This window comes from Hylobates moloch, unplaced genomic scaffold (genome assembly GCF_009828535.3).
Source record: "Hylobates moloch isolate HMO894 unplaced genomic scaffold, HMol_V3 SCAFFOLD_14, whole genome shotgun sequence".
Lineage (NCBI taxonomy): Eukaryota > Metazoa > Chordata > Mammalia > Primates > Hylobatidae > Hylobates > Hylobates moloch.
Genome location: NW_026652289.1, coordinates 50,174,566 through 50,202,145, shown reverse-complemented (window position 1 = coordinate 50,202,145; position 27,580 = coordinate 50,174,566). Strand labels below are relative to the sequence as shown.

The window sequence follows — 27,580 nt, the reverse complement described above, 5'->3', positions numbered from 1 at the left end:
ATGGCGGCGCGGAGTTCGGGGCCCCGGGAACTCCGCCTGCTGCTCTTGGTCCAGCTGGTCGGGGGGCGCTGCGGTCTGGTGGGCGCGGCGGGCGGCGCGCAGGGAGGTAAGCCCGGGCGGCAGAGGGGCGGGGCGGGGGGCAGCGGGCCGGAGCGGGGGCTGGCCCGGACTCCGCATCGCGGTGCCCAGGAAGCTGCCAGGCCACGGCCGCCGGAAAACCTGGTTGCGAGGGGAGGTGGGTTTTTTTCTCCTGGGGGCTTGGAGTGAGCTTGTAGTTTAAATGTCCAGATTTGCTCATTTAAATACAGAGAAAAGGCCACTTGGGTGGGTTTTCGTTGTTGTTCCACGACCTGCATCGCTGGAGACTACGAGGCTAGCTTAGCGTATACTTCCACACAACTTTTTTCAGTAAAAGATGCCATTCTTGTCCAGCAGGGCTTTCCTGTCGTGGTGGCAGCCAAGCTTCCCATTTTGTTGCCTATTTACGGGATATAGAGTCTCTGGGTTTCATTCTAGGGGTTGGGACTTATCTTCCACCTCCTGCCCTCCTCCTCTTCCTCCATCCCTGTCCCCCACCCACCGCAGCATTTGAAAACCTTTCCTTTCGCCGGAGATGAAAAGTGTGCGTTCTAGCAGGCTAGGCTGCCGACTTCCCTGGCTTCGGGGTAATCGTTTGCATCCAAAGTTCCTCACTAGCTCCTTAGAGCCCAGCTTTTTCCAGCCTGATGTTTTTCAAGAGATTCTGGACAGGAATGGAAACAACAAAAGAAATCGCGTAGTCCTACTTGTTTCAAGTGCTTGGGAAAGTTTTAGAGTCAGTTCTCTCAATACCTTGAAGAAAAACACGTTTGTGGAGCAGCTATGGTGTGATCTAAACGTAGAAAAGCTAAGCATCCGTTAAGCAAGATATGATTGCAGAAGTTCACTACGTCTGTATTTCAGGTTTTATGAGTGAGTTTCTTAAATAGGGGAAATATTGCAAGAACCTTTTCTTGCCTTTCCTTTGTTAAGGTTTTTAATCTATGGCTTCTGATTTTAGGAAGTAGTAAGACTAGAATAATTCATTGCAGGATGTATTGCTTAGTGTAGACCGAAGAGAAATAAGATGGAGGGTGATTTAAACAAATTAAGAAAATCCTGGGCAGAGAGAGTTAAACAGAAAGAAAGGAATGTGATTTTGGAACCAGGCAAACCTGTGTTCAAATTATGGCTCTGGTGCATCCTGACTGGACGAACTTCTCTCAGCTGTTTCCCTTCTTTAAGAAATGGCGGGCCGGGCGCGGTGGCTCACACCTGTAATCCCAGCACTTTGGGAGGCCAAGGCGGGCAGATCACGAGTTCAGGAGATCGAGACCATGCTGGCTAACACAGTGAAACCCCGTCTCTACTAAAAATACAAAAAAAATTAGCCGGGCATGGTGGTGGGCGCCTGTAGTCCCAGCTACTCAGGAGGCTGAGGCAGGAGAATGACGTGAACCCGAGAGGCGGAGGTTACAGTGAGCCGAGATCGCGCCACTGCACTCCAGCCTGGGCAACACAGCGAGACGCCATCTCAAAAAAGAAAAGAAATGGGGGTAATAATCATGCTTACCTCTCAGAGTTCTTTTGAGGATTAAATAATGCATATAAAATGCCAGGCACAGTGCCTGACACTCGAGAAAATGGTAGTTCTCTACCCCTTTTGATGAAACTGAACTTTAAAAATCTGTTTCATGTCTTTTAATATAAAACACTGTAGCCAAGCATTAAATAGTGTAAATAGCTATCTCCTTTCATGCATGGTGTTCAGTGTTATAACAAAGTGAAATCGATTAGTTCCTGCTTTCTGCCCCACTTAGTTAATATCTCTCTCATAATAACCGTCTGGTTGTATTGCACTTCTGTTTCCTTGTTCCACGTAAGCTCCTTAAGAACTGTGATTCTTGTTTATCTTTGTATCGCCAACACCTACCTTAATGTAGGAGCCCAGTGAAAGTTTGCGCAAGGAAGGAGTGGAACAGTATTACCTCTCTGGATATTAGTTTCCCCACCTGTATGGTGAGGGGCCATTAAAGGATCCCCCTTCCACCTCGAAAATTATAAGATTCTGTGTGCTCTTAGAAGTGATCATCTTGAAGAACAAAGTGATATTGAATGGATGATGTAATTGCACACTTGTTCTTAACTGTTAATATGCATTTGTGTACAACTGTCGTTGCATGTGGGTGGCTGAAAGTACTGTCTGGAAATAGGAGACCTGCCACTCGCTGTCTGTGTTTCCTTGGATGTATTACTTGACCTTGCTGATTCTTTATTTCCCTTTCTTTAAAATGAAAGGGCGGTAGTAGATGTTTTTTAAGTCAACTTTAAGTTTTTTAAGTTCACCTATAATTACCTTTATTTTTACAATTTATTGTTTTCATATTCGTCTTAGGTTCTTAATAGTAACCTTTCTCTATGGTTTTCTGTGAGCCAGTCCCCAGGTAAAGAGAATATCTAGTCAGCCAGCAGCCATTATTTGGCTGATGAACGGTCACAGAGTTATGGAAAGTGGCTCAGGAGACAATTAAAGTATAATATATTAAAGTATAATGAACTAGTACATTAAGATAATACAAGCATTTTAAACTGACCTGTGATTGGGACAGTGATTATGGAAATTAGATAGTCATTAACTATCTAGCTAGTTATATTTCTTAATATTTCTTAGCTATGTGACATTTTAAAGCCAATGGTTGTATTTCTTGGCTGTGTGACATTTTATTTTAACTTTAAAAAAAAATTTTACTTTAAGTTCTGGGATACATGTGCAGAACGTGCAGGTTTGTTACATAGGTTTACATGTGCCATGGTGGTTTGCTACACCTATCAACCTGTCATCTAGGTTTTAAGCCCCGTATGCATTAGGTATTTGTCCTAATGCTCTCCCTCCCCTTGCCCCCAACCTCCCGACAGACCCTGGTGTGTGATGTTCCCCTCCCTGTGTCCATGGATTCTCATTGTTCAACTTCCACTTACGAATGAGAAATGCGGTGTTTGGTGTCTGTTCCTGTGTTAGTTTGCTGAGAATGATGGTTTCCAGCTTCATCCATGTCCCTGCAAAGGACATGAACTCATTCTTTTTTATGGCTGCACGCTATGTGACATTTTAAATGGTTGAAACTTAATTTTAATTAGTATATGTAGTGGCTGAAAACAAAATAGGAAAATGAAATAATTCATAGAAAATGAGAGCTAGGAAAGATTTTTTCTTCTCATCTTTAGTCATTTTCATTAACATTTTCAGAAGCTAACAAATACACACATAGTGACTGTCAGTTTTACTTTCGTTATATATATATATCCTTACATAAACTTTATACACAATTTAATTTGCAATTTAAAATTATTTTGATTTCCGAGAAATACTAAATATGTGAACTAGACTGAGCAACTGGAGGGTAGGATTTCATTTGTCTGTGTATTTCCTAATACATTGCAGATGTACCTGCATGTATTAGTATAGCCTATGGGTTGAACTCTGAGGTTTTCAGTCAGTTGTAAGAATAGCTTTTTTTCAACCTATAATCTACAAATTAGATCTAGCAAGTAATTTTTTATAATTAGGATATGAAGTTTTAGTTCAATAATTTCAGTACAGAACTTTTTTCTAATAGCATTATTTTTCTTAAAGCATTGGAATTAAATTATCAGATGATAGTTTAAGTTCACTATTAAATAAGCATGTTGACAATTAGAGTTGTTAAATATTGGATTTTTTTTTTTTTTTTTGAGACGGAGTCTTGCACTGTTGCCCAGGCTGGAGTGCAGTGGCACAATCTCGGCTCACTGCAAGCTCTGCCTCCTGGGTTCACGCCATTCTCCTGCCTCAGCCTCCCGAGTAGCTGGGACTACAGGCACCCGCCACCATTCCTGGCTAATTTTTTGTATTTTTAGTAGAGATGGGGTTTCACCATGTTAGCCAGGATGGTCTCGATCTCCTGACCTCGTGACCCTCCCGCCTCGGCCTCCCAGAATGCTGGGATTACAGGGGTGAGCCACTGCGCCTGGCCTGGAATTGTTTTTGAAAGAAGTTTAGAATTTGTTTCTTTAGACATCTGTTCCACAGAACAGCATGGGTATAGTGTTTTTTTGTTTTTGTTTTTGTTTTTTGAGACAGAGTCTCGCTCTGTCACCCAGGCTGAAGTGCGGTGGCATGATCTCATCTCACTGCAACCTCTGCCTCTGGGTTCAAGTGATTCTCCTGCCTCAGCCTCCCAAGTAGCTGGGATTACAGGCATGTGCCACCATGCCTGGCTAATTTTTGTATTTTTAGTAGAGATGGGGTTTCTCCATTTTGGCCAGGCTGGTCTTGAACTCCTGACCTCAGGTGATCCGCCTGCCTCGGCCTCCCAAAGTGTTGGGATTACAGGCGTGAGCCACTGTGCCTGGCCTGGGTATAGTTTTATAATGACAATATGATAGAAAGGATTATTTAAAATTATCCTTTTCCGTTCTATGATGAAAAATGTTAATTTAGATGTTTTGTTCTCCTTTTGAGGAAACATGATATTCTTTGTCCTACTGTTTATTTATTTTTTTTATTGAGGCAGAGTCTTGCTCTGTGACCCAGGCTGGAGTGCAGTGGCGTGATCTTGGCTCACTGCCACCTCTGGCTCCTGGGTCCAAATGATTCTTGTGCCTCAGCCTCCCAAGTAGCTGAGATTACAGGCATGCGCCACCACACCCGGCTAATTTTTGTATATATATATATTTTTTTTATTAAAGACGGGGTTTCACCATGTTGGCCAGGCTGGTCTTGAACTCCTGGCCTCAAATGATCTGCCCGCCTTGGCTTTGCAAAGTGCCGGGATTACAGGTGTGAGCCACCACGCCCGGCCCCTCCTACTGTGTTTAATTCAGTGACTTCATGCTCTTCTCTTCCCAAGTGTGATTATAAAATATAGCCTTTTACCAGTAAAAATAGGAGTTAAATATGAATATTTGAATTCTGACAAAAAAGGTGATATGAACTTTTAGGTTTTTTTTAAATCTGGTTTTATTTTCATTTTTATTTTACAGTCAACTATATATATGGAATTAGGCAAAACTCTTTCCTCTAGGTCAGGATTTCTCAACCTCTGAAATTTTGTACTGGGCAATTCCTTGTTGTCAGAGAGGGGGTGTCCTGTGCCTTGTAGGATGTTTAGCAGCATACTGGTCTCTAGCCATGAGATGCCAGTAGCACCCACTGAAAAATGTCTCCAGACATTGTCAAGTGTGCCCTGGGGGCAAAATTGTTCTTCACATTTGCTACCCCTTGAGAACCACTTCTCTAGGTTTTGTTGACCAGGGCTTCTGAAACTTAGATGTACGCAGGAATTCCCTCAGAACGCAGATGCTGATCCAGTAGGTCAGAAGCAGGGCCTGAGACTCTGCATTTCTAACAAGCTCCCAGGTGATGTGAATACTGTTGCTCAGTGTATCACAATTAAGTAGCAAGGTTGTAGAAAATTCCACATTCATACCAACTGGGTGAACTCTCAAGGGAAGCTGATGAACGTAATTATGGAAATAGTGAATTTACAATGAATTGTAGCCCAAACAATGTAAGGCTAATAGAAGCTAAGAAAACAAGCATTATCCTGCTGTCCTAACAAAGCAGCTGTCTTCACTTTTCCATATTTTCTTCCAGTCCTTAGTACTCATTCATAACTGGACATCTCTAAGGGGGAAATTTGCAAGAGTCTTTTCAAGGTCATACAGGCAACCTCATGCACCATTAGGTATTTTATTCCGTAATACTGTAAATATACTAGCTCATAATACATATTTATTGCCTGTTGAGAGATTTATAGCCCCAAATAAAGATAATGAACTCTGCATTTACTTGATCTGATGATGCTCAGCCTTTTTTTTTTTTTTTTAAAGTGTGCAAGTTGTCTCGTCTCCTTGAGAACTATTGACTGCACCTAAATTAATACCACCTAAGGTCATTCATTTTCTTACTGCAAGTGTTCTGAGAGTCAGGGTAAGATATTAAGTTTACTAAGGCATAGCAGTTACAGTGTAACTTTATCCTATAATTCTGTGAGAAAAATCAATATAAAATATAATGAAAATCCTAGAGTGAAAAAAATCCCTCTGTATTTTATCTGTAATACTTAAAATAATGATTGGTAAGCATTCTTGTTTGTCACATTGAAAATGTTGGATATAGTACACATTTTCCCTCGTTTACAAAATGGTTACTTTCACTGCTTTATCTTGCTGTTGCTTAAAATAGCCCTCCTAGGACTGCTGCAAAGAGGATTTTTTTTTTTTTCAAAAGAGTACAAGTCACTTTTTGCTAACTTATAAAAAGATGCAAGGAGACTTCAGGGGTAGATTAACTGCTCCAGGAATGCCTTGATTATGAATTGGGGAGGTATAATATACACACTCTTCAAATCTTTTTAGATATGTTATCTTATTTCCTTCTTATGGCAGCCTGTGAAGAAGAAAAGGAAGATATTGGCAGCACCTAGCAAGATTTAAAATGTGCGTCCCCTTGACTCAGCAGTTTTACTTCTGAGAAACATTGCTATAGAAATCTTTGCATCAGTATGGAAAAAGAGATTTGTTAATTACAGCATTTTTTCCCATTGTATCATTATTAGAAATAACCAAAAACTGAAGACTATAAATGCCAATCAGTGGTGAAAACTTAAAAGTCTAATGCACTCATAATGATCACTTGGCAGCTTGTGAAGGAAGACTGGAGATAGTTGGGCATCTACTGATATATAGTTTATATAGTTGTGTTATTTATTTATTTATTTATTTTGAGACGGAGTTTTGCTCTTGTTGCCCAGGCTGGAGTTCAGTGGCATGATCTCAGCTCACTGCAACCTCTGCCTCCCGGGTTCAAGCGATTCTCCTGCCTCAGCCTCCCAAGTAGCTGGGATTACAGGCATGCACCACCACGCCTGGCTAATTTTGTATTTTTAGTAGAGACAGAGTTTCTCCACGTTGGTCACACTGGTCTCGAACTCCCGACCTCAGGTGATCCCCCACCTCAGCCTCCCAAAGTGCTGGGATTACAGGCGTGAACCACCACACCCGGCTGGTATATAGTATTGAATGAAAAAAAGTTGCAGAACTTAGAGGAAAACATGTTTCTGTGTGTGAGTGAACATGCATGTAATTTAAAATATCTACACATCAAACTTAATGGTTACCCTTGAAAGGAAGGCAAAGGAGAGGAGGAGGGAGAATTCTTATTCTTTATGAGCTTCTGGATTTGAATTTTGACAGTGACCACACATTACTTTTGCAATTATAGCATTATTTTGAGAAAAAACAAAATAAATCTGGGTCCTAGTTCTACTTCTGCTGCTTATTAGCTACTAGTGTTACAACAGTGGTTCGCAAGAAGGGTCAGTTTTGCTCCCCCTCACCAACCATTTGGCAACGTCTGGAGACACGATTGGTTGTCCTGTGGGGCGGTGGTATGTCTAGTGGGTAGAAGCCAGGGATGCTGCTAAAATACGGGGCACAAGACAGCCCTCCACAACAAAGAATTGTCCAGCCCAAAATGTCAGTAGTGCCAAGCTGAGAAATCCTGTGTTAGACTCCAGAGCTGCAGTGGTGTTGGAATATGCAGGTGATGCACTGTGCAGTGGCAGGGGCGCCATTCTCACTGTGGGGTGTACTTTGCATAGCCATAGAATTATAAGTATGATATAATAAGGTACATAAATGTGCAAGTTTGTACCCCAGGAAGACAGGCACCAGGTCTTTGTTTTCTGCTCTCCCTCTGGCACCTGGCACAGAAGTTGGCACAGTAAGCAGCTAGTTGACATTTCTTGAATTAATGAATGAATTGAATGAGATATCACATTAGGCTCTAGTGTGGCCAAGTTGTAGGAGATGCTAAAGATTTAAGAATAATTTGTGGCAGAAACTTAAAATTATAGTTAATGTCTGTTTTTATCTGCAGGTTGGCAAAAGACTGCTAATATCCACATTTAGCTGTTGAACATGTTGGTTGACTTTTTTCCAAATCATTACCTTTTGATAAGAAAATCATGATTCTTCGTGGAAAAATGCCAGAGCAAAGCACTATCAAATGCTCCTAGAATTTTTTTTTTTTTTTTTTTTTTTTTTTTGAGACGGAGTTTCACTCTGTCACCCAGGCTTTAGTGCAGTGGCACAATCTCGGCTCACTGCAACCTCCACCTCCCAGGTTCAAGCGATTCTTCTGCCTCAGCCTCCTGAGTAGCTGGGACTACAGGCGTGCACCACCATGCCTGGCTAATTTTTTTTTTTTTTTTTTTTTGTATTTTTAGTAGAGACAGGGTTTCACCATGTTGGCCAGGATGGTCTCAAACTCCTAACCTCGTGATCCGACCACCTCAGCCTCTCAAAATGCTGGGATTACAGGCGTGAGCCACCGTGTCTGGCCTAGAATTGGTTTTTAAAATCCTCAGGGGGAGGCCAAGGCGGGCAGGGACACATGAGGTTAGGAGTTCGAAACCAGCCTGACCAACATGGAGAAACCCATCTCTAATAAAAATACAAAATTAGCCTGGCATGGTGGCGCATGCCTGTAGTCCCAGCTACTCAGGAGGCTGAGGCAGGAGAATTGCTTGAACCCGGGAGGTGGAGGTTGCGGTGAGCCGAGATCGCACCAATGCGCTCCAGCCTGGCCAACAGGAGCTAAACGCTGTCTCAAAAAAAAAAAAAAAAAAAAAAATCCTCTGGTGTCTTTTTGGCTACATACTACATTTAGTGAAGAAGATTTTTTTTAAAAAATCTTAAACTACCTAGACACTACCCAACATAGTAAGATAATGTACTTTATTTCATTTGATTCAGACGAGAGTGAAGCAGCTAAGCAGAGATTCTCCTTTTTATTAATGTTTTTTAACGGAAAAATAAAAATGTTCACAAGAATGGTCCAAAGTAATGAATCAAAAAGTTGTTGCCATACCCATTTAACAATTATTGACATATTGCTAACAGATATCCTTATTTTATATAGGCTAGAAAATTGTGGGCCAGACGCGGTGGCTCACACCTGTAATCCCAGCACTTTGGGAGGCCGAGGCAGGTGGATTTCTTGAAGCTCAGGAGTTCAAGACCAGCCTGAGCAACATGGCAAAACCCTGTCTCTACAAAAAAATACAAAAAAATTAGCTGGGCCTGGTGGAGAGTGCCTGTCATCCCAGCTACTCGGGAGGTTGAGGCAGTAGGATTGCTTGAGCACAGGAGATCGAGGCTGCAGTGAGCCAAGATCGTGCCACTGTACTCCAGCTTGGGCGACCAAGTGAGACGCTGTCTTAAAAAAAAAAAAGGAAGAAAAAAGAAAAAAATTGTGGCTTATGGATGGAGGTTAACAGCTAATTAGTGGTGCCAAGTATTCAAATTAAGGTTTTCAGCTTTGTAGTTCTGTGTCCTTTCCTTTTCACCATACTAAAACTAAGGAGCAAGGTTACATTTCTTTGAAAATAAATGTGGTTTCACCAAATGATTTGACTGTGGTTTTTTTTAATGTCATTCGCCCAGTTCCTCAAACTTCAGGCAATGAATGATAGTAAAATTGAATTTGTAAAACCAAAATGTAAATATATAAAAGTGTTAGTGATATTACTGTATACACATCTATACCTTTGTTAGGTATTCAACTTAGTTTTTCTCATAGCAGCTGTACTTTTAACTACTTTAGAAGAATTATCCCATTAAATTTTTTTTTGTTCTTATCCTATTTTTAGTGTGCTTCACTGCTTGGTTTCCTTTGTTTTTCTGAGATATGTGGTTTATATGCTATTAGCAGGTTGTATTATAATTATTATTTGGTTTCAAGAATAGAGACTTGAGGAAAGCTTTATAGTGACCCATCATTGCACTGTGTTAAGAGTGCCCAATGCCACAAGCATATTCTTCCTTTGTATTTTTGCAAAGTTCCATTGCCCAGGACTGTCTGGAGACAATGTTTGTTGGTCTATCAGTTACCATTACTTTAGCAATCATTTATGGAAGAATAAGAACGACCCTGTGCTGGCACTTATATCTACACTGTTAGCTAATCCTTACAATAACCTCATAAGGGAGGTACTTTTTTTATATCTATGTCACAGATGAAGAAAAATCATATCCAAAGTTGAGTAACTTGTCTGTCTTTTTGGTTATAGCCAATCCTATTAGGTGTGAAGTGCTATTTCATTGTGTTATTGATTTGTGTTTTCCTGATGGCTAAAGGTGTTGAGCATCTTCATATGCTTACTGGCTTTTCTTTGGAGAAATGTCTAAGTTAATTTAGATCTCTTGCTCATTTAAAAATTGGATTATTGAATCTTTTTATTATTGATTTATAATAGTTCTTTATATATTTTAGATACAAGTCCCCTATCAGATATATGATTTGCAAATATTTTCTCTGGGTTGTATATCCTTTTGATGTAAGGGATCTTTTGAAGTCAAGTTTTTTGTTTGTTTGTTTTTTGTTGTTATTGTTGTTTTTGAGTTAGGGTCTCTCTCTCTGTCTCCCTGGCTGGAGTGCAGTGGCACAATCTTGGCTCACTGCAACCTCTGCCTCCCAGGTTCAATAGATCCTCCTACCTCAGCCTCCCTAGTAGCTGGGACCACAGGCGCGTGCTACACACCCAGCTCATTATTGTGTTTTTAGTAGAGACAGGGTTTCTCCATGTTGGCCAGGCTGGTCTCGAACTCCTGGCCTCAAGTGATCCATTCGCCTCGGCCTCCCAAAGTGCTGGGATTACAGGCATGAGCCACCACGCCTGGCCCAAGTCAACTATTTTTAAGACAAGGAAGGGAAGGAAAATTAAAAGGTAATAATGTAATAAGGCCGGGCGTGGTGGATCTTATAGCACTTTGGGAGATTAAGGCGGGAGGATTGCTTGAGCCCAAGAGTTCAAGACCAGCCTGAGCTACAAAAAGAGACCCTGTCTCTACAAAAAATAAATAAATTAGCTGGGTGTGGTGGAACGCGCCTGCAGTTCCAGCTCTGTGGGAGCTTGAGATAGGAGGGAGGCTGAGGTGGGAGGATTGCTTGAGTCCAGGAGTTCCAGGCTGCAGTGAGCCGTGATGGCGCCACTGCACTCCAGTCTGGGTGACAGGGTGAGACCCAGTCTCAAAAAAAAAAAAAAAAAAAAAGCAATTACTGTCATCAGCCTATACGTAGTGCTATAGAGATGCCAAAAAAGTGTTCATTTTGAATAGGATGAGCAAATATTAACTATTTAAAACAACTTCTAAAAAGAATTTTTCCATTTGATTCAGTTTATTTAGAATTTAGCTTACATATGGTGTCAGTCTTTCCTACTGGATTGTAAATGTCGATGTTGTCTTTTTTGTTTACCAGTATGTTCCCAGTGCCTGTCTGATAAATGTTTGTTAAATGAATGAATAAGTAAACATCAATGTGGGCTAGAGCTATCGGGGGTGTGGCATTCATTAAGTTAATCTAGAAAGTTGTCACAAGATGGAAGATGTTAGGGTGATAAGAGCATGAAGCCAAGGGTGACCCTCAGAGCTCTGCGGTTAATGAGGTCTGTAGCAGCAACCCTTCTGGTCATACATATATCCTGATTGTAAAATGAGGGGATGCATTGGATTGTCTCCTTTTTTGCATGCTGAGGTTTGTGAACAGTGTAAACTTAAAACATTTAGAGCCAGCTAAAAAGCGTGACTGTAAGAAGAATTTAAGTGCACTATCAAGGTTTTATGCTAAGATACCTTTGACATTTGCACTGGACACTGCTATAAAGTGTCCTAAGAAAATGGTATTTCTAGTATGGGATGTATTGCGAAGATACTCACAAAGCAGTATCTTGAAGATTCTCATTAGGTAGAATGTTGGGATTAGTATTTTATTTATACCCTGTCTACTTTCTTTCAAAGAAGATTTGAGATAGCGATTCAAGCTAGTTTTTTCCCCACTCAGGCAAAGGTTCCTTTAGATGCTATTGAAAGACATTTTAGGCTGGGTGCGGTGACTCACACCTGTAATCTCAGCACTTTGGGAGGCAGAGGCTAGCAGATCGCTCAAGCTCAGGGGTTCAAGACCAGTCTGGGCAACATGGTGAAACCCCATCTCTACCAAAAATACAAAAAATTAGCCAGGTGTGGTGCACGCCTGTGGTCCCAGTTACTCAGGAGGCTGAGGTGGGAGGATCGCTTGAGCCCAGGAGGTCAAGGCTGCAGTGAGCCAAGATTGCACCATTGCACTCCAGCCTAAGTGACAGAGACCCTGTCTCAAAAACAAAAGACATTTTATTTATTAATACTTTTAACCCTTAAATTTTTGGTATTTCAGGGACTATAATTAGGAGGGTTAGAAGAGGAGAAATGGTTCAATAATGCCATTTTAACTTGAAGCTCTAAAATTAATGGCTTTTAAACATTAAGAATGACTCTAGTGTATAATTTTCTAAACTAATCTAAATATCTTCAATGCTGTGCATTTCAGCATAAGGAGACTTTTACAGGCGTCACCACACAAACTCCATAGTATTTGTAGATGAAGTATCTTAAACTAGTTACTGCCTGGCGCAGTGGCTCACGCCTGTCATCCCAGCACTTTGGGAGGCTGAGGCAGGTGGATCACCTAAGGTCAGGAGTTCAAGACCAGCCTGACCAGTAGGGTGAAACCCCCATCTCTACTAAAAATACAAAAATTAGCCCAGCGTGGTGGTGTGTGCCTGTGGTCCCCACTATTTGGGAGGCTGACACAAAGAATCACTTGAACCTGGGAGGTGGAGGTTGCAGTGAGCCGAGATCGCACCACTACACTCCAGCCTGGGTGACAGAGCGAGACTCCATCTCAAGATAAAGAAATAAAAAATAAATAATTTTAAAAAATTAAACTAGTTATTCAGGGAAGCAGGATACAAACTCTTGAGGAGTAGGTTATTTATGGAAAAGAGAACCAGGAAATAGGTTTCCTCCAGCTAGAGTACCCGGATGTTCTTTCATATCTCTGTGTGGAAAACATGGTCTATCATCATAAAGAGAAGATTTTGTGAAAGTGCTAATTTCTCTCCAACCATTTCTTTTAGGTTGGAGAAGAACAATCACTAGCTACTGTAATCCTTATGTGTATATTTGCTGATTAATAAGCCAGTGACATTTTTGTTTCAAGTAAAAGTGTTTTTTTTTTTCATAATATCATTAGTCTTAAGTAAAAGTCATGCTTGAATTTTATACATTTCACATTTCCTTAAGTGATCCCAGGCCAGACAATACTGAAAACTCATTTCTTCAGAGACGCTTATTTGAGCTCTGTAGGAGCATAAGCGTAACTGATCCCCAAATCTAACCAGTCTTTGGCCATAGTATCCAAGACATTTTATGTTTTGGCTTTTTTTTTTTTTTTTTTTTTAACAACTTAGGTCCTAAAATAGATTTTTTTGAAGAAAAAAGTTTTTATTTTAGTATATTTAATGGCACATGTTTCCTGATTTTTGAACAGGAATTCCTCATCTTCATTTTACATTGGGCCCTGTGAATTATTTAGCCAACCATGTTCACATTCATATATATACATACATACATTTATTTATTTATTTGTTTGTTTGTTTGTTTTTTTGAAACAGAGTCTCGCTCTGTTGGCCACGCTAGAGTGCAGTGGCACAATCTCGGCTCACTGCAACCTCTGTCTCCCAGGCTCAAGCAATTCTCCTGCCTCAGCCTCCCAAGTAGCTGGGATTACAAGCATGTACCACCATACCTAATTTTTGTATTTTTCGTAGAGACAGGGTTTCACCATGTTGGCCAGGTGTGTCTCGAACTCCTTTCCTCAGATAATCTGTCCGCCTCAGCTTCCCAAAGTGCTGGGATTACAGACGTGAGCCACCACCTATTTATTTTTTTACTGATCTTGAAATAAACCTTTCTTGATTCTTTATCCTCAGTATCCCTATATCAGCATAACTTTTGGAAAGAAATCATTCCTGTCTTTGCACTCTGTCTTAAACATACTCCAGTTCATCTCTCTTCCCGTAGATGGCTCTTGTTAGATTCACCATTGACCTCACTGTTGCTAATCCAACACTCAGTTCTCAGCTGCCTCTCCATGTCTCATGAGTAGCATCAGTAGATTGGGAGGCTCAACCTTTCTTGCTACATTTTCTTCATTTAGCTTCCAGGACAGCATGCTATCTGCTGTCTTCGAGTACTTCCTTCCTTATTCCCTAAAAAGCAGTTTTATACAAATGTATAGTTCTATACAAATATAGTAGCAAAGTATGTCAAAGCTAAATCAATCATTCAATATTTATATATTTTCATATTAAGATTATGACAGGCCAGGCACAGTGGCTCACAGCTGTGATCCCAGCACTATGGGAGGCTGAGGCGGGCAGAGCGCTGAAGGTCAGGAGTTCAAGACCAGTCTGGCTAACATGGTGGAACCCCGTCTCTACTAAAAATACAAAAATTAGCCAGGCGTGGTGGTGGATACCTGTAGTCTCAGCTACTCAGGAGGCTGAGGTGGGAGAATTGCTTGAATTCCAGTGGCAGAGGTTGCAGTGAGCCGAGATTGCACCACTGCACTCCAGCCTGGGAGACCAGGCAGGACTCCATCTCAAAAAAAAAAAAAAAAAAAAAAGATTATGCAAATTAAAGCAATTTTAACATTTATAATTGATAAATGAGCTTTGCTTTAGTATATCTGTTTTCTAGGTTTGGAATTTCAAGATAACTCCTGCCACCCTGGCAATTTAAAAGCTTTTATTATTTAGATTTGAAATTATTCTGTATTGAGTACTGAGTGTTTCTTAAGGAGCTCAGCATATTCCGTAGTCAGTCTGATTTAACTAAGACATATCTGAACCAGAGTGTCCCTTATTCGATCAGAAATACTTATATTAATATTTCATTTTAAAAGCTGCATTAATAATAGCCTAAATTGTAGTTTGGTTCATTAATAATGCTGAACTTTTTTTTTTCCTTTTTTTTTTTTTTTTTTTTTTGACAGAGTCTCTTTCCATGGCCCAGGCTGGAGTGCAGTGGCCCGATCTTGGCTCACTGCAACCTTTGCCTCCTGGGTTTGAGCTTTTGTTTGACAGTATAGGTATCTGGTGGGAGAGAAGCCAGTACATTAACTTTTAAAAATTTGTTATACAGGATTATCTGAACCTTCTTCTATTGCAAAACATGAAGATAGTTTGCTTAAGGATTTATTTCAAGACTACGAAAGATGGGTTCGTCCTGTGGAACACCTGAATGACAAAATAAAAATAAAGTTTGGACTTGCAATATCTCAATTGGTGGATGTGGTAGGTGTGCATATCCTTCTATACTCAATTTCCCACAGATTTAATGAGAGCGTGGTGTGTGCCCAGGCACTGTGCTAGGCACCAAGGATTACAAAGGTGATTGAAGCAGTCCTTTGCCTGAAGGAACTCACCAGGGAAAAGAAGTGATTGTGTCACATACATGATAACACACTGTGTTTATATATTTTATAGTTTAGAAACTTTATCTCAATTTGGTAATTATAAGTCTGTCTTTAACAAATTCAAAGGTCTAAAACATTGTATATTCCTTAAATGTGTTAAAAATAGGTTCAAAAAGTTAGCTTGAAAGTAGGGAAAAGAAAATAAATTTTTAAGTTTAAGAGAAAAAGTCCAAAAATAGAGTGATAGATTCTTAGGACCTAAAAGTATCACAAGAGATCATTATCTTGGGCTCACACTTAAAACATTTCAGAAATTTTTCCATGTGACGTTCATTAGTAGAATAAATTCCCTTGATAAATTGTACTTATTGTCAAGAGATCCTATCTATTTAAACTAAAACATTCATGCTAATTTTTAAACTAGTTTCTTCTTGTTCTGAACATGTAAATCAATAAGTATTTCCCTGTTGTGTTCCCAGAATAACCAAGTATATGTATATGCATATATATATATATGTTTTAAAATAACATTTATAGATGTGCTTTATGTTCTGATTACAGAAGCAATGCGTGATTTTTGTAGAGAATTTGGAAAGTGCAAAAAATACAAATGAGAAAATAAAAATTGACTGTAATTCTACTACCCGGAGATGACTAATGTTAATAATTAGTTGTGTTTCTTGCCAGTCTGTCTCTGTGTATATGTTACAAAATTGGAATAATATTTTAGAAATAATTTTGATTACTGCATTTTCTCTATGACATGATGAACATTTTCCTATGTCATTATATACTCTTCAAATATGATTTTTAATGGTTACATATTTCATCTATAATTTAAGCATTCTCCCATTTTGAACAGAAGCTTGTTTCCAATTTTTCTTATTATAATTAACAATGATGAATATATTTGTAAACAAATGCCTGAACGTCTCCTTTCCTTAAGAAAGGCAGTTAGTGAACCAAAGGGTATACCTTTTAAAGTCTATTGCTGTGTCACCTAATTGCTTCCAGAAAGGTTAATGAATATATATGGACTGTATGTGCTCAGCCCTTGGCTAGTCAATATGGGGAGACTTTAAATGAAAATAGGAAAGTGGAAAAGTAAGGTGGTAGCCAGGCACGGTGGTTCATGCCTGTAATCCCAGCACTTTGGGAGGCCAAGGCGGGTGGATCACCTGAGGTCAGGAGTTCCAGACCAGCCTGGCCAATATAGCAGAACCCCATTTCTACCAAAAATACAAAAATTAGCTGGGCAGTGGTCCGTGCCTGTAATCCCAGCTACTCAAGGGGCCGAGACAGGAGAATCGTTTGAACCCTGGGAGGCAGAGGTTGCAGTGAGTTGAGATTGCACCACTGCACTCCAGCCTGGGCAACAGAGCAAGACTCTGTCTCAAAAAAAAAAAAAAAAAAAAAAGGAAAAGAAAAGTAAGGTGGGTGGGGCTTGCTCTCAAAGATCTTTCTGGTTGAGGTCATTGGCACACAAATGTGTAGAAAACTGTGGCACTAAATCATGATGCCAGAAAGAGCTGGGAATTCAGATCTTAATGAATGACCTTATCAAAGAAGGTAGGGTAGATGAGGTGGTACCTGAGCTGGCTTTGTAGGAAGTGTAGGGTTTCACATGGCAGAGAGGAAAGGTATTTAAGTACGAAGGAACAATATAATCGTATGTGTATAACTGAGCCTTCCTGTACAGCTGTTTAGATCAAAAGATGAATGTTGGGAGCCCTGGCATACAGGAGTGGTCTGACTGGATGGTGGAGAAGGTGAGGAGGATCCCTGCATGCCACTTTGTCTTTGCTCCTGCCATGTTTACTTCTTGGGAGAACTTTCCTACTGGCACTAGCCATTTATTATTCAAGGCCAAATTCATTTGTCAGACCCTTTGTGAAATCTTTCCAGAATCCATAAGACAGCCTCTCTTGTGTTCAAATTTTTTTTTTTGCAGTTTAATATGGTGCCCATTACGCTCACTGGTACTCATGTGCTCTGGCGTTTCATCTTCAAAGCTGGGTGAACTTTATTCCTTGTATCTGTCCCAGAACCTAGCATGGTATGTGGTACATAGTAAATGCTGTATGAGTGAGAGACCTGATAGGCAACAGACATGCTCAAAGCAGTACTTTCAGAAGATCAGTAAAACAGTAATGTACGTGGTTTTGGGGAGTGAAAGAGAGACTAGAAGATGAGAGGCAAGTTAGAAGACCACATAGAAGAAGGAACAGGACTTGACCACTGAATATGGAGGGAGGCATCACATTTTGAAGCCTAGGTGATTACAGTGGAAGAGTAACACATTTGAAAAATACTGTCGGCTGGGCGCGGTGGCTCACCCTTGTAAACCCAGCACTTTGGGAGGCCTAGGCGGGTGGATCACGAGGTCAGAAGATCGAGACCATCCTGGCTAACACGGTGAAACCCCGTCTCTACTAAAAAATACAAAAAAACTAGCTGGGTGTGGTGGGTGGGCACCTGTAGTCCCAGCTACTCGGGAGGCTGAGGCAGGAGAATGGTGTGAACCTGGGAGGCAGAGCTTGCAGTGAGGCGAGATCGCGCCACTGCACTCCAGCCTGGGTGACAGAGCGAGACTCTGTCTCAAAAAAAAAAAAAAAGAAAAATGCTCTTCATTGTTATGGGAGTAGGGCGGAGAAGATGAGTCGTTTGATTGTGATTTGAGGTGTTAATTCCAAAGAAAATGTTCAGTAGCCTTTGGGAAGTCAAGACTGGCTCTGAGATGACAGATGAGAACAATGATGTCCATCTGGAATTGCTGGCCTGGAGGTGACTGTTGAAAACTTTGATGAGTTTTTTTGTTTTTGTTTTTGTTTTTGCCCTTGCCTCTCACCTCCCACTTTGATGAGTTTTTAAAGTTAATGGGAAGAGCAGGAACCTGATCCTTGAGGAACATTTGTAGAAAGTGGTAGAAGGAAGGGCTAACCAAGCAGAGAAGTGGTGGAAAGGTTGCTTCTTGAGAGAAGAGCCCAGAAAATGAAATGTCAGTGACTACGAAAGCAGAAGAGGACTGGAGTCGGGAAATGAAGGGTGAGGGCTCTGGAGATGGAGAATGGAAAATTCACTGAATTGTGTCTGAGATGTTTTAGGTTCCTTTTACTGCTAAGCTCCCCAGAATCATATTTGGTGGATTCCTGCCTTATTTCCCACATATTCTGTCTTTTTTTTTTTAAATCTCATTTTTGGCTTGTTTGATTTTAAAGATAAAATCTTTTTATAAATACGATTACCCCTGAAACTCTTCTGCTATACTTACACGTGTAGTTAACATTTTTCCATTTGTTAGTGGTTTCCTCATGGGGATCATCCTACATTTGTCTGTCCTCAGTTTCATTTTTGTTGCATCCTCCATTGTGCTGAGCACATTATAGATGCTTGGGAGGTATTCGAGATCACACTAAATTAGGCGGTATCCCTTATGGTAATGGCTAACCACCACGTCTTTGGGGCCATTTGTGAACTTATGGATTATTCTGTTATCTGTGTTATTGTTGAAAGTGCTAAGTATTGACTGGGAGCCCAATTTATGTGTGTGTGCACATTTTTCTAGGGAAAGGACCCATAATTTTCATTAGATTCTCAAAGATGACCTTTTGCCATATACCATCATGGGTAATATGTTTACCAGAACTTTCATAATTATAAATGCCTCTGTTTAGAACTTCTGCCTAACAGGCATATTCAGATACAAGGATCAGCCGTTATTCTGGATGGTGTGTGACTGGCGTGGATAGCAGAGTTGGTGGGTTTAGATTTAGGAAATTTGAGTTCTAAAATCAATTCTACCACTAATCGGTACTGTGACTTCAAGCAAGTTACCTCTCTGGGCCAGTTTCTGTGGCCTAGGCTGGAGTGCAGTGACATGATCTCGGCTCACTGCAACCTCTGCCTTCCAGATTCAAGCGATTCTCCTGCCTCAGCCTCCCAAGTAGCTGGGACTACAGGTGTGCCACCATGCCCGGCTACTTTTTGTATTTTTAGTAGAGACCGGGTTTCATCATATTGGCCAAGCTGGTCTCGAACTCCTGACCTTGTGATCCGCCCGTCTCGGCCCCCCAAAGTGCTGGGATTACAGGTGTGAGCCACCATGCCCAGCCAGCTCTAGTGTTCTAATCAAGGAAAATTGCTCTTTGGAACTGCAGTGTAAGAGAGATGGCCATGCTGCATTTCCCAGTACTCATTCTCCCCATGCAGGGACCTCATGGAGCTGCCTGCATCCTCAGGGGTTTGCTTCCTTCTGGTCTCTTCCTTTGTCCTGGGTCACTTACCTGTTGTTTGGATGGGATAAGGAATGGGTCACCTCCAGTTACCTGAGGTATTAATATTTATTTATACCCCTGTCCTGTCTCCCCAACTGCCTCATACTTCTGTGAGTCTGTGCATAGCATTGTGTCCTAATATAATATATTTGTGGCTGGTGATTATGGATCTTTTGTTAATTCTCCTGGCTCCATGATATTTCAGTAAAATTTAATGGAAGAAGTATCACTTTAATTACACCTTGAATATTTGGTAAAGGACCGGCATAACAAAGACATGATAGCAGAGAGGTATAAGTGAGAAGTACCAAGGACCTCCAGTTCTCTACAAAAGTAGGCGTGAAAAGCTTTATGAAATTGGTGTTCAAGGCTGTGACCTCAATATTTTTTTTCTTTTTCTTTTATTTATTTATTTTTTTTTGAGATGGAGTCTCACTCCGTTGCCCAGGCTGTAGTGCAGTGGCATGATCTTGGCTCATTGCAACCTCTGCCTCCCGGGTTCAAGCAATTCTTGTGCCTTAGCCTCCTGAATAGCTGGGATTACATGTGTGTGCCACCATGCCTGGCTAATTTTTTTTTTTTTTTTTTTTAAGTGGAGATGGGGTTTCATCATGTTGGCCAGGCTAGTCTCAAACTCCTGCCCTCAAGTGATCTGCCCGCCTTGGCCTCCCAAAGTGTTGGGATTATAGGCATAAACCACTGCGCCCGGCCCTCAATGTTGTTTCTGTCTAGCAGACCTACAGGGAGATTCATATTCTTCCCTCAGCAGAGGCAAATGACTGTAAGGGATGTCCCTCAGGGATGTACAGAAATACTGTACCTCACTGATTCTAAGAAGCACACTTTTCCACATTTTAACACCTCTGAAATCATGATGTGTCTTATAATTCATGGCAGCTTGTAATTCATTGACAGCCTTTTTTTCTCCTCTTAGTGCTAAGCACGTAAAATAACACTGTGCTTATATCTTAGACTGCATCTTAAATTTGAGGAAATATAGTAGTTGAGATGATTAATGTTAAATGCAAAAATGCCAAAGGTATCTTTTAGTGTACTTTGTCTGAAATAGAGAGTATGTTGAAAGGAATAATGTGAAATTAGGCTGGAAGAAAGATCCTAGCTTTCTAGAGAACCAGATTGTTGAATGAAATGTGGGTACTATGTGAAGAAGAGTGTTTATATAACAATGTGAAATTTATTATTTAAAGAATTATTGTTTCTGTAATTGAAATGAATCTTATTTAAATTTTTATTTTATAAAGGATGAGAAAAATCAGTTAATGACAACAAACGTCTGGTTGAAACAGGTATGTATAAAATTCAAACAGGCACCCAATTAGTGACTGGGACACCTATTTTTATTATATGTTGTGTAGCAGAAATACAAGAGTATGTATATTTGTGAATAAGAATGAATACGTGAATATGTGGCCTTGGTGGATTGGCAGGATACAGAAAGATGAGGGTAGATGGAGTTCTTGTATTTATTTAGCTAGTATTTTTGGAGTGCCTGTTATGTGCCAGACACTGTTACGGGGAAACAACAGTGAACAAAACAGACAAAAAACCCTGTGGTATTAGTCTGTTCTCACACTGCTATAAGGACATTATAAAGGGAAGAGGTTTAATGGATTCACAGTTCAGCATGGCTGGGGAGGCTTCACAATGATGGTGGAATGCGAAGGAGGAGCAAAGGCATGTCTTACATGGCAGCAGGCAAGAGAGCATGTGCAGGGGAACTGCGCTTTATAAAACCATCAGATCTCATGAGACTTATTCACTATCACAAGAACAGCACAGGAAAAACCCACTCCCTTGATTCAATTACCTCTCACTGGGTCTTTCCTACAACAGGTGGGGATTATGGGAGCTACAATTCAAATGAGATTTGGGTGGGGACACAGCCAAACCACATCACCTGCCCTCATGGAACTTCATCCTAGTGGGGGAAAAATAAAGAAGTAGGTTGTATAGTACCTTAGAAGCTGATAAGCTTGGGGAAAAACACACTGGCAAAGAAGATAGGGAGTATTGGACGGGGGATGTACTTATAAAAATGGTGGTCAGAGAAAACAGCATTGAGAAGATAATGTCTGAACAAAGTCTTGGTGGAGTGAAAGCAAGCCATGTGTATATCTGGGGAGGAGTGTTCCAGGCAGCAGGACCTGCAAGTGCAAAGGTTTCTGAGGCTGGTGTGTGCCTAGTGTGTTTGAGCAGTTGCAAGGAGGCCGGTGCTAGCGGTGAGAGAACCACTGGGGAGAGGGGGTGTAGGAGATGGGCAGAGAAGCAAGAAGAGGCTGGTGGAGTAGCAGCTGCTCATAGGCCACTGCAAGGATTCTGACTCTCTGAGGTGGTAATGGGCAAGAATGAAATGAATTTTTTTTGTAGATAGTCCCTTTTATATAAAGGACTTTTGTTTTTTTTCTGGGCCACCATACGTATGTCCTAACTGCTGTTGAGTGCTTCCTTTTGTTTTTCTTTATCATCCCTAATTTTTATACCGACTGTTTGTTTCCTAACTCTGAACTCCTGAAAGGCGTATATGCTTTTCTCAGGGTGCAGCTCCTAACTTGAGCACAGAATTGTAGCTGCATGGAGGTAGGGCAAGGTGTTGAAATATGCAGAATGTGCAATAAGTCCAACTCCCTTTTGCATGGACCAGAACAGCCAAATTGGGCGACAATACATCTGGAAAAAAGAATGTTTCCCTTGAACCTGGATGTTAAGTGCCTGTGGCTTCAAGTCCTGGATATAGTCAGTCAGTTGATGGGAGAAGAGTTGCCAAGCAGAGCCATGAACACATCTAGCTCTGGTTCTCACCTGTGTCTCACAGAGACCATGGTGAGAACCACCACACAAGGGGACAGGGTTATCTGGTGCCCGTAATAAGAAAGACAGGGAGGTGTTCTCTCTTGGGGGTAGAGATGATCTCATGTCTAAAATTTCTGGTGTGACAAAAAAGTATAGTATTCACTGTTTTTGACTATTAGTTTTATTGAAATTGAGGCAGATTTCTTTGTTTTAAAGGAATGGATAGATGTAAAATTAAGATGGAACCCTGATGACTATGGTGGAATAAAAGTTATACGTGTTCCTTCAGACTCTGTTTGGACACCAGACATCGTTTTGTTTGATAAGTAAGTTATATTCTAAATATAGTTTTATATTTTCAAAAGAAAACATTTGTATTTCTATTAGGCAGTAATAATTTTTCTCCCTTTTGAAAATTGTTTAGGTATAAAAATCAAATGACATGACTGCATGTTTTATAGATGAGGAAACAGAGGCTTAGGGTGGTTGTTCTTGTCCAGGATCACAGAGCTAGCACGTGGCAGGGTAGGGGGGTCACACCAAGGGGACCGATACCTCCATTTACCCTTTGATTTACTAGACTACATATTTGGCAGACTTCTAGATTTTTCTGTATGTTTTTTACATCGTTGAGGTCGTATTTTATGTTGAATTGTGCATCCTTCTAATTGTGTTTAAATACTGTATTGTCATTTTCCCACAATGAGGAATGCTGGGTTAATTATTAATTCATCTTTAGAGGCATCCTACCTAGGTGTGTTTTGAGGATTTTTTTTTTTTTAACTTAGGGGAGAGGAAAATTCTGGGTACCAGTTTTATTTTTTTCTAAGACCACTCCTGGGCAAATCTGGGAATTTGTGCTTATCTTAAAGCATTTTGTCTGATTTGAAAGAAGGCCATTTGGCATGAGGACAGAGCAACTGCTATGCAAAAATATCTTTAATCTTTTGACACCTTTTACCTCCGTGCTTAAGAAGTGAACACAGCTTGTAAGGACACACGATGCAGCTTCCTGGAGCATCATTTTATTTTCAGTAATTGAAAACATTTTTGTATTAAACATGGATATATTACAGAATAGTGTGCGAAAGCCACATGAATTTGAAGACAGAGCAACATTTTAAAGAAATCTTATGTTGGTGGTGTGCTTTCCTAGTGTATGAATTCTATACTAGACTTTTCTAGTATGTGAATTCACTTGGTGGGAGAGCTTGAGAGGTGCAGCTGCTTTTCAGGGTCATGCCCAGCTTGGCGTTGATGGTCTTTCCCCATCAAAGTAACAAATGGCCAGTATTTGCGATGAAGGAAGAAGAACACTGTGCAGGGAGTGTGGATTCAGGTTCTGGCTGTATGCGCACCCATTGTGTCAATAGCCTGAGTCTATTCTGTGTGTAAGGTGAGGTCTTTTTCAATCATTAGAATCTCAGGCTTCTGTGAAAATTTGTCAGTTCTGGAGTAGATGCAGCAGAAGGGGTTCAGTTCTGGTAGAGTTAGATATTTAAGGAAGATATTCCTGGAGCAGGGTCCCTGTGTAGCAGGTATATCTTATCTGAAGTATAGTAATTTAAAAATTACTACATGCAATCAATGATAGGCCTGCTTTTATATTAGGCTTATATTAATACAATTCATGTGCATTGTTTAATTTCTGCATTGTTATTTTATATGTGTGTATTTTAGTGCAGATGGACGTTTTGAAGGGACCAGTACGAAAACAGTCATCAGGTACAATGGCACTGTCACCTGGACACCACCGGCAAACTACAAAAGTTCCTGTACTATAGACGTCACATTTTTCCCATTTGACCTACAGAACTGTTCCATGAAATTTGGTTCTTGGACTTATGATGGATCACAGGTTGATATAATTCTAGAGGACCAAGATGTAGACAAGAGAGATTTTTTTGATAATGGAGAATGGGAAATTGTGAGTGCAACGGGGAGCAAAGGAAATAGAACCGACAGCTGTTGCTGGTATCCGTATGTCACTTACTCATTTGTAATCAAGCGCCTGCCTCTCTTTTATACCTTGTTCCTTATAATACCCTGTATTGGGCTGTCATTTTTAACTGTGCTTGTCTTCTATCTTCCTTCAAATGAAGGTGAAAAGATTTGTCTCTGCACTTCAGTACTTGTGTCTTTGACTGTCTTCCTTCTGGTTATTGAAGAGATCATACCCTCGTCTTCAAAAGTCATACCTCTGATTGGAGAGTATCTGGTATTTACCATGATTTTTGTGACACTGTCAATTATGGTAACCGTCTTCGCTATCAACATTCATCATCGTTCTTCCTCAACACATAATGCCATGGCGCCTTGGGTCCGCAAGATATTTCTTCACAAGCTTCCCAAACTGCTTTGCATGAGAAGTCATGTAGATAGGTACTTCACTCAGAAAGAGGAAACTGAGAGTGGTAGTGGACCAAAATCTTCTAGAAACACACTGGAAGCTGCGCTCGATTCTATTCGCTACATTACAAGACACGTCATGAAGGAAAATGATGTCCGTGAGGTCTGTGATGTGTATTTACAAACGCAGATCTGCTTCCATTCTAAGTTCAGAAGTTACTTTCATTAATTTTGGCAGAGTAAACAGCATGTCCCTTAAGTAAGACTAAGCATAGATTGAGGGCCAGAATTGTTGACATAATTTTCTATAAAAGAGCTTTACTAAGGCTTGTTTCAGTTAAAGCACCTGCAAAATGGGGGCATTTACACAAATCTCACTTCTCCACTTCCCCCATCAGCATCTTGGATAACTCTAAAGAAAATTTAGTGTTACATATTCTAAGGAATAATAATCCCGCCATATTTCTTGGCTCTGACATGATGAATTGTTTTAATTTCTTGGGGTGAGGGCAGTGGGTGAACTGTTTTAATTTTGTCTTCAGTAACTTTGTTTCTAAATTGTGACAATCTGTAGGCAGAACTCCATTGTAACAGTTAATGGAGTTGTCAAAAGTTCTTTTAGGCTGGGCGCAGTGGCTTCACGCCTGTAATCCCAGCACTTTGGGATCATTTGAGGTCAGGAGTTTGAGATCAACCTGGTCAACATGGTGAAACCCCGTTTTTACTAAAAATACAAAAATTAGCTGGGCATGGTGGCACATGCCTGTAGTCACAGCTACTCGGAAGGCTGAGGCAAGAGAATTGCTTGAACCCAGGAGGCAGAGGTTGCAGCGAGCCGAGATCAGGCCATTGCAATCCAGCCTGGGCGACCGAGCAAGACTCCGTCTCAAAAAAAAAAAAAAAAGTTCTTTTAAAGAATGAGCCTAATGTGGAACTTATAAAATTCAGTCTTGTCACTGTTATTTCTCCTATTGTGTATTATTTTAAACCTACGACTATAGTAATATTTTCATAATTGAATGTACATTAAAATTATGTGAATTATAATTTGTAAAGCTATTTTAAATGGAAAATTTCCATCAGGTATGAGGAGACAGAATAAATCGGGCAAAATCACAGCTTTTACCCCAAAAGGGACATTTGATGTATTTTTTTAAACTTTTTTTCATATTTGAATGATTTAATTTCAATGACTTTCCTTCCTTATTGTATTTATTTCAATAGGTTTTTGGGGAACATGTGATCACATGCATAAGTTCTTTCATGCTGATTTCTGAGACTTTGGTGCACCCATCATAAAAACTTTCAATGCTTGTGGGTTTGTAAAGTATTTGGTGGTAGCATAATGAAATTAGTTTATAAGGTTTGGAGCTATCAATGGAGTTTTAAAAATTACATATATTTGTTAGATAATGGTTTAAACTGAGATGGAATTTAATAAATGTCTGCAAAGTATTGTGCAAAAGGGTCATGGCTCATACTACTAGGACCAGGGATGTTGGTTTTATTTTCAGATGAAAACAGAAGCAGAGGTGGCCAGGTGCGGTGGCTCACGCCTGTAATCCCAGCACTTTGGAAGCCTGAGGCAGGTGGATCACGAGGTCAGGAGTTTGAGACCAGTCTGGCCAATATGGTGAAACACTGTCTCTCCTAAAAATAGAACAACTAGCTGGGCGTGGCGGCGTGTGCCTGTAGTCCCAGCCACTTGGGAGGCTGAGGCAGAAGAATCACTTAAACTTGGGAGGCAGAGGTTGCAGTGAGCCGAGATCACGCCACTGCACTCCAGCCTGGGGGACGGAGTGACTCCATCTCAAAATAAGCAGAGAAGTAACAGTGTTTACAATGCCCTAAATTCTAAATTATCCTACACTTTGGAGGCACAGTTCCTATAGAGGAGACACCATCCTTCATAGAGGCTCAGGGCCAGGGAAGCCCCTGGTCAAGGAAATGGCCTTGTAGAAAGGGGAGCCCCTGCTGCTTAGCGGCTGGGCTCATCCTTCTTTTTCCTTGTGGTGGCTCCGAGCTGCTGAGCCAGCTCCCTACTAAAGCTGGCTCCAGGGAAGACCGTTCTGTGCTCATGAAATTAGGCTGAAGTGGTCCCTAGGAAATCCAAAAATAGTGTATGTGAGGAAGATGAACAGCTTTCTAACATGTATTATTCTGAACCAACTTTTAATTTGGCACAAAATTAATCTCAGGCTAGAGTCTCTCAAAATATTAAAATAAGTAAACACTACTGGGCAAGAATAAGTAGCAAGAATATATAGTAAGAATAATTTTTTTAGTTTATCGTAAAATATCCAAGTAGTCTAATTATTAATCTATCAAAATAAACCACTTGTAATATGTTGATGTGTAAATGAACATATTTTGTAGTGTCTTTTAAAGCTTATATCTATAATAGACCATCAGGCTGGTGTCTGTCCCTGAGCTGAGTATAGGGTCACTTACTGTTTAGAGGCAGCAACGGGAAGCAGAAATTGATTTGGCTTCTAATTCAGTGTGTTTGTTATATCTTAAAATGTGTACACAATTTACAATTATTTAATGCATTTTTATTTTTTTCATAACAGGTTGTTGAAGATTGGAAATTCATAGCCCGGGTTCTTGATCGGATGTTTCTGTGGACTTTTCTTTTCGTTTCAATTGTTGGATCTCTTGGGCTTTTTGTTCCTGTTATTTATAAATGGGCAAATATATTAATACCAGTTCATATTGGAAATGCAAGTAAGTGAAGCCTCCCAAGGGACTGAAGTATACATTTAGTTAACACACATATATCTGA

The 27,580-nt window shown here is 40.4% G+C and overlaps 1 protein-coding gene across 1 annotated transcript; it reads left to right on the top strand.

The window, feature by feature from the left end:
- CHRNA5 (cholinergic receptor nicotinic alpha 5 subunit) lies at window positions 1-27,580 on the top strand. Its single transcript, XM_058427796.1, has 6 exons — window positions 1-106; window positions 15,088-15,239; window positions 20,898-20,942; window positions 22,663-22,772; window positions 24,127-24,958; window positions 27,369-27,580. The coding sequence occupies exons 1-6, from the start codon at window positions 1-3 to the stop codon at window positions 27,528-27,530; spliced, it is 1,407 nt and encodes a 468-aa protein (XP_058283779.1). The 3' UTR covers window positions 27,531-27,580.

Coding starts and splice junctions, on each gene's coding strand:
- CHRNA5 (XM_058427796.1), top strand. CDS start 1: ATGGCGGCGCGGAGTTCGGGGCCCCGGGAACTCCGCCTGCTGCTCTTG. Junction 107..15,087: donor GGCGGGCGGCGCGCAGGGAG/GTAAGCCCGGGC, acceptor TTTGTTATACAG/GATTATCTGAACCTTCTTCT. Junction 22,773..24,126: donor GACATCGTTTTGTTTGATAA/GTAAGTTATATT, acceptor TGTGTATTTTAG/TGCAGATGGACGTTTTGAAG.